At 40.5% G+C, this 14417-nt stretch overlaps 1 protein-coding gene across 1 annotated transcript in view; it reads right to left on the minus strand.

Annotated features, from left to right (window-relative positions):
- UNC80 (unc-80 homolog, NALCN channel complex subunit) overlaps positions 1-14417 on the minus strand; it is a 225344-nt gene that overhangs the window by 92116 nt on the left and 118811 nt on the right. Inside the window, 3 exon segments of the mRNA XM_053905349.1 lie at positions 2760-2898; positions 4125-4232; positions 11984-12184. Of these exon segments, the coding sequence (XP_053761324.1) occupies positions 2760-2898; positions 4125-4232; positions 11984-12184 (448 nt within the window).

Genomic DNA, 14417 nt, shown 5'->3' on the forward strand with positions numbered 1-14417 from the left:
GTCATGATCTTGTGGTCTGTGAGTTCGAGCCCTGCGTCGGGCTCTGTGCTGACAGCTCAGAGCCTGGAGCCTGTTTCAGATTCTGTGTCTCCCTCCTTCTCTGACCCTCCCCTGTTCATGTTCTCTCTCTCTCTGTCTCAAAAATAAATAAATGTTAAAAAAAAAAGATAAAATCCAATCTATGATTCTTATAAAAAGTTCCAGCAAAACAGATTTGAAATAAGCCTATATGTTCAATCACTATTCCTGCTGTACTTAGGTAAATAATAAGGTCATTAATAAGTTTAATGAAACTAGATTTATTTTGCAAACAAATTAATTAGTCTTACAGTGATTATCTTTGATAGAAATGAACATGATTGTAAAGGAAAAATTATGTTGCAGTAAAAAATTGTAACACTTGTGAATATCAGATTCCAGTCCTGTTCATTGTCATTGAGGTTATTTATCTGTACACCCAACTAGATCTTGAATCTCCTATTTTCCTTAAATGTCTGGCCACCACTCCCAAACTAATGTTCCCCACTTTCTGATTTGGAATCATTAAGAACAAAAACTGTCCTTGAATGTCCTTGGAAGGGACCATACCAGTTCCTCTTTACTACCCAGATGGCGGCCAAACTTCAGGGACTTGAATGGTAGGTCTACATCCTTCATGAGAGAGTTTCTCTAAACTCTTGGAACTGCATACCAGCTGGAGATCTAACCTTAAAATTGACTAGGGAGCTTCCTCCTCGGATACAGATTGCATTTTGGGGACAGCTTTCTCAAGATCGCAGATCAAGATCATCATCTCCAATATTAAACTTATTCCTTTTGCCTTTTTGCTACTTGCTTTTTTCTGTTAATGAACAGTAAAGACAGTGCTTGTCAGCCCTGACAACTATGGCTACATCTACTGCTAAGGCCATAGCTGTACAACAAAATCTCTGTATTTTCCTGGTAAGGTGGTTTCAGATAATAAAATTGCTTCAGATTACTTATTGGCTAAACACAGAAACTTCTGTGCCATGATAAAATAGCCCTTGCTGCACCTGGCTCAAAACATCTGGCATTGTAGCAAATACAAGAAATTAACAAATAAGCCACTTGGCTAAAAACAGGTACATTAACTGGTACCAACTAGTTTGGGTCATGGAGACCCTGGTTGAGGAGCACCCTTCAGTCTCTTGGCATTATACTCCTAATAGTTATCATTATAGTCTCCCTGGTGTGCTATGTTGTCTCAGTGTTCTTAAATGCACGGTCACAGCATCAACCATATATTACATGGTCTCACTTGCTCAGAAGAGCAGAAAGAAGATGAACAAAGAGGGAAATAGTAAAAACGACTGTTTTATGGATCTGACATCATAACCTATAAGTTTCACAATGAAATAAGAGCAACTTAACTCTGATCTGACTGAGGGTAGCACTAATACCAAATTTTTGGATCTCTTATATATGAGAGGATGACCACAAGGGGAAATTTGTTCATTAAACAAGGAGGCCATTAGAATGATGTGGCACTAATCCTGCAGTGACCTATGTAAGCCAGCAAGAATCTAAGCCTGTAAATGCCTTAAGGTTACAAATCATAAAGCTAAAAGCCATAAAAGCCAACTAGGCTTTTAGCTATAGCCAGTCAATAATTGCCTTACTTTGCTTCTGTCCTTTTTCTTTAAAAAATTTTTTTAATGTTTATTTTTGAGAGAGAGAGAGAGAGAGAGAGAGGACAGAGTATGAGCAGGGGAGGGGCAGACAGATTAGGAGACAAAGATTCTGAAGCAGGCTCTAGGCTCTGAGCTGTCAGCACATAGCTCGATATGGGGCTTGAACCTATGAACTGCGAGATCATGACCTGAGCTGAAGTTGGATGCTCAACAGATCGAGCCACCCAGGTGGCCCACCTTTTTCTATAAAAAGCTCCCTGAGCTCCTGTTGGTAAAGCACTCCCAGTTTGGTGCTGCCTGATTTGAATAGATTTTTCTTCAAATAAATTCTTAAAAAAATCTTTTAGATATAAAAGAAAAATGGAAAGTTCAAAAGTCTTTATGATATGTCTTATTTGTGTGAAAGAGAAAACATAACATATACATTGGTACTTAGGTATATATCTATATCTATATCTATATATAGATAGTGTACCCTAGCAGGAGTCCTGAAAGACTTAAAAATTGTCACTTCTGGGGAAGAGACTGAGAGTCATGAGGAAGAGATACTTTTAGCTTCATACACTTATGTATTATTTGAGATTTTACCATGTACATTATGGAATTAAAACAACTGTATAAAACTAAAAGAATATGTACAAAAAGTGGAAAAAAACATGAAAAACCCACATTTTGCATGTCCTTTTTACTAGCTGTGTGTCTTTGGCTATGTCACCTACATTTCAACAAATCTGTTTCGATATTGTCATTTGGACACAAAATATTACTTGTATCGATTTAGTGAAGTTAATGATGACGGCTCACGGTAAATCTGGGAGATCACAACACACAAAAAGAAGTTTCTCTTTTTGTGAAGCACGGCGGAAATGCAGGTTCTGGGGAAAATCACTCTTTGTAATTTGGTAAGGCCACACTGCTCTTGTGCAGTCTACGGGGTAAACGTAAAGGGTGGGTGGCACCTCAGCCTCCCTCCCTGTAGTGCACAGCTCTGTCTCGAGTTCTAGCAATTGCTCTGGGTCTGACCTTGGAATGAAAGGGAGTGGATGTGCGTCTCAGTTAAACACCCAGGATGAGTGGCAAGCAGGGTCCCGGGTGCTCTGTCTTTACCTGCCGCCCCTGCCATGTGCTCATCCATGCTGAGCAGAAGCTCCCAGGCAGCTGGCTGGATGTCTCCGTACATCTCCTCTGTCAGAATCGGTGCTGCCTTGATTAGCAGAGATAAAGGGGCAGGAGACAGGCTCATCACCTGGGAAGAGATGGAAGTCACGTCTTAAAATCTTTGAAGACACTGATTGCTGCACTCCTCTTGGAACCTACGTGCCGCGTCCCTTCTCTGCTTTCCTTAAATGACTGTAAAATGCTTCCTAAAATGGGAGCATACTTATTGGCATGGTGTATAATAAGCTTTATACCTCATTAGTTGATTATAATTACAAAACGACACGCTACTTTTAAAATGCTTTCACCGCAAAAACTATTCTGCAGCCACCTAAGAAATAAGCTGTAGGATGAGCTCTATGAGAAAAGCCAGTACATCTTTGTGTTAAAAGTCCTGATGGGCTTTCAAAGCGTCCTATTTTCCTTTCTCTTAGGACTTGAGGTCCACTGAAGACAGTGAGCAGCCTCTAATTTACAAAGGAGTTCCATTCAGAAAGTCAGTTTTCTAAGCCAGTAAATGTGGATGACATTTTCCCTTTAAAACATTGTGTACTGCAGTTAATGCCCCAGATTAGGCCACACAAAACACATTGAATCCATTATTTCAGATACTTTAGGTGATAAATGTAGGTTCTGGACAGTCTAGGTCTTTAACCGTTTTAAATACTTTCCAGAAACACAAGTTGTTTTTCTTCCCTCCCTGCCACCCCGCCCCCCCCCCCCCCCCCCCCCCCCCCCCCCCCCCCCCCGCTGCCTGACTCGGGAATACACGTAACGATTTAGAGTTTAGGGTTTAGGCTGTAATAACAATATAACAATGTGTCAAGCACTGGGTAAGTAGTTAAGTGTACTACCTCTTTTAATCCAGGCAATAATCCCTTGAGACGGGTCTAGTGTTATAATCCCCCTATTATGGATAAGGCAAATAAGACCAAGAGACATTGAACAACTTGCCCAAGGTCCCAGAGCCAGAGCGGCAGATGCGGGATTTGAACCCAGAAAATCACATCCTCAGAGCTGTGAGCATGGCTACCACACGCTGGTGGGGGATTAGCTCCATGGAGTGGAGTGAGTGAGAGGAGACATGTTCCAGCCACGCTCCCCAAGCTGGGGCTCTGTGGAAGCTCGCTGGCTAACGAGAAGGGATTTTTTTTTCCTGCAATTTCCTGCAATAGAGACCCACCAATTAAAGGGTTCTCTATGCTAACACTGTGCCAACTGGCCCTGTCGGTCTCAAGCATTAGTAAAAAGGATATTTGGCGCCCTCCTCCCCCATGACTGCACCATGAATATTTATGATCCAGATGTCAATACCTGCAGTCTGATGTACTTCAGCATTCCAGAGTCCTTTTTGCCTTCCAGGTTGGCATCAGAAACTCTCTTCTTCAGAGAAGGTGTCCTCAGGCATGACTTCTCTGAGCACTGCAAAGAACAGGAGATCAGTGACAAAGAGTGTCACATCCTCTCAAGGCCAACAATGCTGTTTTCCCCCAGTCTCCAAACAACCATCTTCTTCTTTTTTTCTTATTTATATCTTTAAAATACTTTTATTTATTTTTTGAGAGAGCAGAGTATAAGTGGGGGAGGGGCAGAGAGAGAGGGACAGAGGATCTGAAGCAGGCTCTGCACTGACAGGCTGACAGCAGTGAGCCTGATGTGGGGCTTGAACTCACAACCTGTGAGATCATGACCTGAGCCAAAGTCAGATGCTCAACCAACTGAGCCACCCAGGCACCCCACAACTATCTTCTTCTAGCGGGGGGGCAGTTTAGGCCTTTTTGGAGGCCCACACTTTCTGAAATTGATGAAAACAGCTCATTCTGGTATGAAAGAGAGCTCAGAGATAGTTAGCTACGAGCTCCTCTTTTGCCACAGAGGCCCAGAGAAGCGGAATAACTTGACCAAGTTACAAAGCTGGCCATTAGCGGAATTAAAACAAGACAAGGATCTGTTGACTTCCATCTCAGGACCCATTGTATCCCAGAAAGATGTTTAAAACCACAAATCTTAAAAAAAAAAAAAAAGTCAGTTAAAACTTAATAGCTCTTTTACGGGGTTGGATGTTACAAGGTGGCCATTTGGTCATGGAAGAAAGAACGTATTTCATAAAGGAGTGTTGGGAAGTAAGAAATAGACTCATCAAGGAAGTATAAGTCCACAGCATTTATTATCTAGGCCTGAACTGTAAGGTAAAATGATTTCCTTAAAAATCCAAACTCATTTGAAAAACAAAAGCAAAAACCACACTCGCCTATGGGAGGCAGCAACTCTTCTTTCAAATTGTCTCCTCAACCAGGGTACCAAATAAAATGGACTCATCTGCATAAACACGGAGGAGGCAGTTCTCTGACTCTCTGAATGCCGAGGGATGGAGTGGACAGAGCAGCTGGGAGAATGATCGTTCCTAATGGTGACAGGCTCTTGCTTATTTATACTGAGTCTTGATCACTCCTCATTTTGCACCCTGGGCTGTGCAAAGAGGGGATCCATCCTTCTACACGAAACAAACGCTCATTTGTTTTTCCACAGCCATGTCAATGAAACACTTTCTCCCTCCATGCTGGGGGAAAAAACCGAGCTCCTCAAGAATTTTTGAGCAGAACTGCACAATGTTAGAGATGGAGATATTTGAAAGAAAAGACATATCTAAAAGTACCTGCATATTCCAAGAAAGTCTTTCAAAGCTCTGACAAAAACACCTTAGACAATGCATCTGGTGTGTGACTAGTAAGGAATGAACTTTTAGAATGAATCTACTTCGAAACAAATGAACCAGAGCTCTTGCTCTGTTTTCTAAATATAAAAACACGGGGGCACATACTTGGGAACACATCTCATTTGAGGAGATAAATCCGGCATTACGTTTTTTCCTGTAAATGTAAAAACAATATACAGTAATATACATGCTTGTTTTATAATTTAGAAACTGTTCTAAAATCATATGGCAGTAACTTACCATATAAATATAGGGGTTTATTTGACTTCCTGTTTTAAAAATTCAAGGTATTTTAAAAGTGACATCTCTCTTTTATTCTTTCTACTTACAAAACTATATATGTAAATTGTAGAACATCTGGAAAACACAGAAAAACTTGGAAGAAGAAAAGAATATGTCTATGATCCCTAATCCAATGATGCCCATTATTTTGTTCCTTTCAGCTTTTTTCTACTCTGTGCCTCTTAACACAGTGGTGAGGATGTTATGTATGTGACATACAAGTTTAAACATTTCATTTTATCAGGATCTTATAATGAATATTTCCCTAGGTCATTACAATTATTTTAAAATATGATTTTCAAAGTTTATTAATAGTTCACCCCTTTCTCCTCTGGCTGGACATTTTGTCTTTTTCAGGGTTACTTTTGAATTTACTTCTTGATTAAATTATATGTTTTTTAATCAGGCAGATACCAGCTTAGAATAAAAAGGGTGAACATTCATGTTTGCCTCTGACACTCTGGTAAACGTAGGATTCTGTTTAATCCTATTAACTAGGGACAGAAGGTATATGTCAAGCTTCTCAGATCTCAAACGTTTAATATTCTGGCATGCTTCCCTAGGAAGTATGGTGTATTCTGGTGCCTCATCATAGTTAGGATGCTTATTTTAGAGGAAAGGGAAGGGAATTAGAAGGGCTTTCAGACTAGGGTGATGGGCTAGGCACTCTTCCCACATGACTTGTTGAGGTTTGAAATGTAGGTATCGAAGATGGGTACTTGTGTGATAAGCACTTGGTATGTACCCAACTCTCTCTACTGATGTGACCCCTAACTCAGACCGACAAGGCTATCATCAGTGGCTTTTTAGATTTAGTAACTTGATGTAAAACTTGGTTAGAAGAGAGCTAGGAGCTAGATGGAGCAGGAGACTAGTTCTGAAGGCATCTATTGGTTGTTGGTGTTTCATGGAAGAGTAAGAAATTTCACTGGACTGTGCGTTGCATATGCTCGTTCGAATTACACATCCAACTGGGACCTGTAAAGAAACCCGAGACTGTAATCCAAGACCAAAGGACAGAATGTATCACTAATAGAGGATGGCACTCATTGTTGACTCAATTTACCCAAGGGAGATATGGTCAATGGGAGGCAGCTAGACAGCCCCATGAGATGTCAGGGATCCTGGGGCATGCTTGCTGTGGCATGGCATAGATCTTGGACCACTGCCATTTTCTTCTCTCTGTGTGTCTTGGGATATATATTCACCATATTTGACTCTGGGACTTCTCTCCTCATTGTGACCATTATTGGTTAAAGTTTCAATGCAAAACCAATTATTTGACTGGCCAGAGATTTATCCCTTGGGATGTTTGGATCACAAAGAGGAGGAGTTGAGCCCACCAAATTCCTGTCCTAGGGAATTAAGGGGCACAGAGTCTGATTCATATGGCGATGGTTGCTGGGGCTGAGAAATGATAATGCAACCTGGAGATTTTCAGGTTATACACAAGATGAATAAACATGAGGAGCAGGTCAGGGGACAGAGATGGGTGAGCGGGTGGAGATACAGAAAAAAGCAGAGATGAGACACTATATCCATTCTGATAGGGACCACAGCTTTCTCATTCCTCTGAGGCTCAGCTATTTCCTGGTCTGTCCCTGGTTTCATGAGATTCTGCTGTGTCCCTTGGAGAAACTCTAATTTTTTGAACAAGTTTCAGGGAGATTCTTCCAATAAAAGATTATTGACCAGAGAGGCATAATACTTAATTACTTCAAGTAAAAAATGTACTTATTCATTTAATAATTCAAGACTGCTTATTAAGAGTTAGCCATAAGCCAGGAATTGAGCTAACTTTTGGGGATATGCTGAGGAACAAAACTCCCTTGGTGCTTGCCTTCACGGAGAGTATATCTCACTGGGAGGGACAGATAGCAAGCAAGGAAACAAATGAAAAATCATAGTAAGCACAAATGCCACGAATGATGATTTGCTATGGAAATGATGGGGTATTTAAAACCAAAGTAAATTGGAGCCAGTCTACCAAGATCTCTGGGAAAGAGATCTTCCCAGAAACATGTTTCATGACGAGAGAAGTCCAATTATTTCCCTAAAGATAACCAAGACCTTTGTGCCTCACACATCTTTGACACGTGAGTATGAATGGGAAGACATTCTGGAAGATGAAGTCAAGACCCAGGGTCTGCTCTTGGTCTCAACAATAGTCTCTTCCACAGCTTTGGAAAAACATTAGTCCTGCAGGAAATCAGTTGGCCTCTTGCCACTTTCATTGGCTTTGCAGAATTTACTGATGCTGCGCCCTTTCTTTTTTGGGCATGTATCACTTTTTACATCCCTTTCCTTTCTGTCCGAAAGGAAAAGAAAATTTTTGTTTTATCTACTCCTTTTTTTTCATCGGCAAGCACTAACTCAACATTTACTCTGTCCAAAACATGGCATTGGACAAGAAAGATATATGTAGGAAAGTCAAAGAATTCTTTGGTGAAGGTTATATATATATATATGGTTTATAAAAACCTCCTAAGCTTGGAAGTGCACTAAAATAGACTAGCAGGATGTACAGTGACTCTCTGAGCATTGAAATGTAGATTAGCAGATTGATCAGAGTTACATGCGTTACAAAATGTACTAGCTGCCACAAATATATTCTGCCATAAAAACCAATTTAAAAGGAAACAGGAATGAAATATCAATTGCTCATAAGGTTCAATTTTAATCAGAATCACTGCTTTTATTCTTGATTTACTGCCTACTCTGTTTTCATTTTGACCCTAGAAATGTGGGCATTGTTCAATAACGTGACAGATTCAGCACAGGAAATGGAAACATCAGGAGGGAACAAAAAAGAGCTTGCACAGGAGGCTGGCATTTTGAAAATAAAATGTTTATCACAGCAGACTCAATATATTTTTTTTCAGCTCTTCACCTGCATTACTAATTTAAATATGTTAAGATTAGAGGACACCTAACTCCTGCTTTACATTCTCTTCCTCTTTCCCAAAATGTGAGCATCATCTAAGGTTGGTAAGACTCTTCTGCTTCAGGCCAGCATCCTTGTCGGGCCTGAGGTAAAGGGCACTCATGAACTAGAGAGCCCACTCGGCCATTTAGTATTTGTTGTCTCTGTGCTGTAGGAGAAGAACTCTAGTACATACCACATGGGATACAAAGTGTGTAAGACTGCCAATTTTCCAGAACTTTCTAATTAAGTGGCAGAGGAGAAATGGGGATATAAAGAGCCCCATTTTGTAGGCAGAGTGATCTTTTTGTTTTTTTAATTTTTTAAAATTTATTTTGAGAGAGACAGAGTGAGAGGGGTGGGCAGAGAGAGAGGGAGGGAGAGGATCCCAAGCAGGCTCCACACGGTCAGTGCTGAGCCCAACACAGGGCTTGAACCCATGAACCATGAAATCATGACCTGAGCCAAAACCAAGAGTCAGACGCCTAACTGACTGAGCCACCCAGGTGCCCCAGGAAGAGTGATCTTATAATTCTCAGAGCCTAATGCTACGCATGGAATAAAGACTAAAGTCCTTCCCAGAGCCTGGGTGGCCCCATGTTGTCTGATCTGCCTGTGCTGCATGCACGAAAGTCCCCTGTGTTCCAGCCACGGTCCTTTGTACTCCTCTTCTCTCAGGTTGGAAAATTCCATATTCAGTTAATATTCATGCATCCTTCAGTCAAAGCTCACTCGTTACTCTTATTTCCCTTAACAAGTTCAAAGTCTTGTTCATAAGCTGTCTCAGCACAGTGTGTTTCTTTTTCCTTGCACTTACTGCTGTTGCAGTTTTATAGCAATTTGAGATGTTTATTTGATTAATGTTTGTCTTTCCAACTAGACTGTGTGTATCATATGAAGACAGGGGCCATATTGCTTTTGCCCATTATTACACGCAGCACATAAAATGGACCCAGCATGTCCATAGGTTCTTTAAAAATTTGAAGGTACACTTGGATGGATGGATGGATGGATGGATGGATGAATTAATGAATGAATAATTGAATGAAAAATGAGAAAAGCACAAGTAAAATGCCATTGTAACTTAAAGAAAGGAGGGAATGAAAATAACATTAATTATCCACCATCGTATGCCCTGTGGTTAACTCTAGGAAGATCATAAATGATTTCAAGTAGGCGGTGGAATTTGAATTGGATCTTGAAGGATGTTTGAGTTTGGCCACATATGTATTACAGGTGAAGGTATAGTTGGAGCAGTAAGAAATCTCGAAGTGTGTATGATGAACTGTGAACATTGATTTACGTTAGTATATTTTTGCAATGTCCAACATACATGGTTTTCTCCTAAAACTAGGGGAGTTTTTATATGAAGGAGAACTTAACCTAAATAAAAATACATATACATAACTATGTACATACATACAGATACAAATATATGTATAGGTGTATATTTTTCTTTTTATAACATCATTAACAGTTTATGTAGTTACCCACATTGATCTAGTCCCCCCATGATCTTCCCTCAGAGTATGTGTAGTTTGAATACCATGAAATACAATAGAGTCTAGTAAAAAAAGCTCCAGAGCTTTTTCTGATATTCCATATTTCTGATATTCCATATTTCTAAATTAAAGTGTAGCTGAATATATTATAGATGTGAGCTGAGACAATCCCATCCTTCTGAGCCTCAACTTTTTCATCTGTAAAATAGGGAGAACAGCATCTCCTGCACAAGGTTTGTAAGAATCAAAAAGCACTCTATCAATGATATATACCTGCATTATAGCCTCACATATATGTTTTGAAAAAAAAATACTGGAATATCACATCCCAGAAGGCAAATAGCACACTTATAAGATGTATGAAATACAGATTTTTTTTCTCTAGGATCTTTTGTATTACCCCAAATTTCTTCAGTGAAGTGTAAAATAATTTAAAAAATTCCTTTGCAAAAATTCCTTTGCATTACAAAGTGCTACATGCATGACCCAACTGTGAATTTTTTGTTATTGCTCATATTCTCTAGTTGTTTGATTTATATTTTATTACCATCCCCCACTCCACCAAATCTGGTTTGCAAACTCCTTAGCAGAAAGATCCTGTGCTCCTACTTATTTATTTTTTATTTCTTCCAGAATATCTGGTCTCATATTGTGCCAATAGCAGGTGCACAATGAATGCTCACTGAAATGAATAGGTATTATACCAAAACCTCTTTGTAAAACCACTTGTGAGGAGCAGCTGCTGGGGCAGCCAGAGGCACTCAGTCAGGCATCTTGGCCATCACGCCTGTTCAGGGGCAGGTGGGTGACTCGGGGCCTTCCCGGCAGGGGCACGGCAGCCCTGATCACTGTTTTCATCTTCTGCCAGCTCAGCTGCTCAGTGTACTTGTCAGGAAAGTGCAGCTCAATGTTTAGAAAACATTGCAATAGTTTCTTAAAGGAATTTCCTGTAGTCTGATTTGACCTAGATTACTCAATTATTTATCTGTAAATAGTTGGACCATTTATTACTTATTTCTTAATACATAACTGTATCAGTTTCCTGTTAACTGCTGCAACGAATCACTACAAACTTCATGGCATAAAACAATAAATATTTATTATCTTACGGTTCTCGAGGTCAGATCTAAAATGGATTGGCAGGGCTGTGTTCTTTCTGGAGGCTCTAGGGAATCATCCATTTCTTTGTCTTTTCTGGCTTCTAGAGCTGCCCCGTTCTGTGGCTCATGGCCCTGCATCACTCTGACCTCTGCTTCTGTTGTCACACCTCCTTTTCTGACTCTGACTCTCTTATCTCCTTTTTTCACTTATAAAGACCCTTATGATGACAATGAATCCACCTGGGTATTCAGGATAATTTCCCCCATTAAAAGATTCCTAGTTTATTCACATTGGCAAAATTGTTTTGCCACATAAGGTAACTTATTCATAGGTTCTAGAAACTAGAATGCAGACATCCTTGGGGGTCATTATTCTATCACCATAATGTACCCATCACCACCACTCATACAAGTTCATATTTGTTCACAGAAGTAAAACAAAACCTGGGAAAAGATTCCATGTTGGCTCATAGACATGAACACTAAGCACTTGTCTTTTCTCGCTCATCTTCTCTCTTTGCTGAAAATCACACAGGTCTGTAACCTGGTTTATACAACTGCCATGGTCTGACATTTGTATTTCCAGAGAAAAGATTGCAGGACATCATTTTCCCTACAATAGGCATATTCTCAGGTGACCATTCACTCACCTCTTTCTGTCTCTTGCCCCGGAGAGCCACATTGCTGATGTTGTTACTCTCCCGGAGGGAGTCCACAGTGTCTCCATAGAGCAGCTTGATGGCCCTGACCAGCCGGGCACAGGAGCGGCTGTGGTGCAGGTAGCAGTGAGGGTGGCAGTAGTCAACATGGGTGCAGATGAAGCTTTGCTGATTGCACAGCAAGATCATGACCTGGAACACAGACATCACTCAGACTCAACCAGGAAATCGGGGTTGAAACCACAGTCATTTACCAACTCCCACGAGAAAGCAAAGAGTTACAAGCCTTTATGCACTTGGCTTCTTTGATTTCTCCATTCACACTTGATAGAAAGATCTTTTCGAAACAATAAAAGGTTAAGTGATATTGAAAAACCAATTATTGTGGAGTATATGATTTCCAAATATTTTCAAATCAAGATTCTAAACTTGAAACACACTAGTTTTTCAGCTCTTATGTTGTGGACGGAGCCAGATTAAAGGGTATAAACTTGTGAGAAATTTTGTGCCAAAGGATTTGGCTGGCCTTTGACAGCTGTGGGATGTCTTTAACTCCAGCCTGCCAATGTGGAATTGAAAACACTTCTGCATCTTCCACCTTGGCCTATAACCTTCAACTGAGCCTGAACCTGACTATAGAGCTTCATTTCTTCTCTCTATAAATTAATTTTTCTTTCACTTTTGGGCTATTCTAGCTCTTGCGCCTTGATCTGGCTTAAATCTTCACATCACCTGGACTTCCCAAGTAGGGTTCCAGAAAAGAACTCAGTTGTTTTAAAGGACATGGTTATTTTAAGATAAGGAACGAAGGCCTCTGAGTTTGTAACTTCTTAAGTTGCCTTTCTAAAAAGGCAATAGCATTCCTACGTGCACAAGGCTAGTCAAATATGCATAGAGTAATCTTCCGAATGCTTCTATCCTTCATAAAACCAGTTCCCACCCCAACACCTAACCTGTGAGAGACCATGTGCCATATGGGTTGGAGAACATTAAAAGTCCATATGGACAAGGCCAATCAAACCTACCAGGTAGGGCTGCCACACATTTCCTCAGGAACGAGCGGCCCTGCTTACTCAAACTCAGATAACAATATCTCACATCCCTCAAAGTTAAAAAAAAAATAGGTGTTGCCTGAACAGAATATCCAGATTTCTCTCGAGATTCACTTAACATTCCTGATATTCCTGTTTATACTGGTACAAAGCAGGGCACATATAAGAATTGTAAGGTTTCCCTTGTTATTCTCAAATCTGGCTGTTAAAGAGAAATACCAAGAAATTCAAGCAACAACAATAAAAACCAAATAAACAAACACACAAATGGACTTTTGCTTAGGAGATTCTGATTCAGTATAGAATTTCTAGGAGGTGACCTAGAAATCTGTGTTTGAAAATTATGCTCAGGGATGTCTTTTTGATAGATATATTTCTAAGGTAGTCCCCAAGGATCCCACCTTCTGGCATTAGTGCCTTTGTGAAACCTCCTCCTGTGGAGTATGGGCTGGCCTAGTGACTTGCTTCTAACCAACAGAATGTAGCAAAGAGGATCAGATGTTACTTCTGTAATTAGATTGTGTAAAATAGTGACTTGTCTCTTGTTACCAGACTCTCCTTTACTGGCTTTGACAAAGCAAGTTGCCATGTTGGAAAGGTTCATATGGCAAGGAATGAGGCTGGTCTTTGGCCAACAGCCAGGTGGGAACTGCGGCCTTCAATCAAACAGTCCTTTAGTAACTGAAATTCCACCAACAATCGTGTGGGCTTGGAAACAAACTCTTTCCCAGTGAAGCCTTCAGATAAGACCCCACTCTTGGCCAATACTTTGATTGCAATCTTGTGAGAGAGCATGAAGCAGAGGACCCAGCTAAACTGTGCCAGGATTCCTGGCCCATAGAAACTATAAGCTAATAAATGTGTGTTGTTTAACACACACACACACACACACACACACACACACATATTAATACATATATTTGAATATATATATTTGAATGCCTGAGATTGCATTTAATACAATGAGGCAGTCAGGACCTGGAAGGCAAGATGTGGAAAGGGCATTTACTGAGGTGAGCACAATATGGGCACATGCCACATTTTCCTTCAGGCATAAGTGGCCAAGAAGCCAGGCAAAGCTTTAGGCAATTTCACAAGAGCTGGGAGATAAAAACTGGAGTTCAGAATTGCCAAAAGGAAGAAGAATTGAGTGGACAAGATCCTGTAGAGAAGGTAGACTTGGTGCTGGGTGACTATTTTCCTTCTAGGCATTTGTTGATTGAATAGCTAAGAAGCCAAGCAGGAACCAGCTGACAAGCAGTATGGAGATTTTAGCAGTGTCACTGTAATAGGGAAGCAAAGTTGGAGTTTCTGACCCATCAAGCCCGGAGTTAGTTATAGGACACACACCAGACTCACACTGGAATACCTGA

This window comes from Panthera pardus, unplaced genomic scaffold (genome assembly GCF_024362965.1).
Source record: "Panthera pardus isolate Hobbes unplaced genomic scaffold, ASM2436296v1 HiC_scaffold_10, whole genome shotgun sequence".
In the NCBI taxonomy this organism is placed as follows: Eukaryota; Metazoa; Chordata; class Mammalia; order Carnivora; family Felidae; genus Panthera; species Panthera pardus.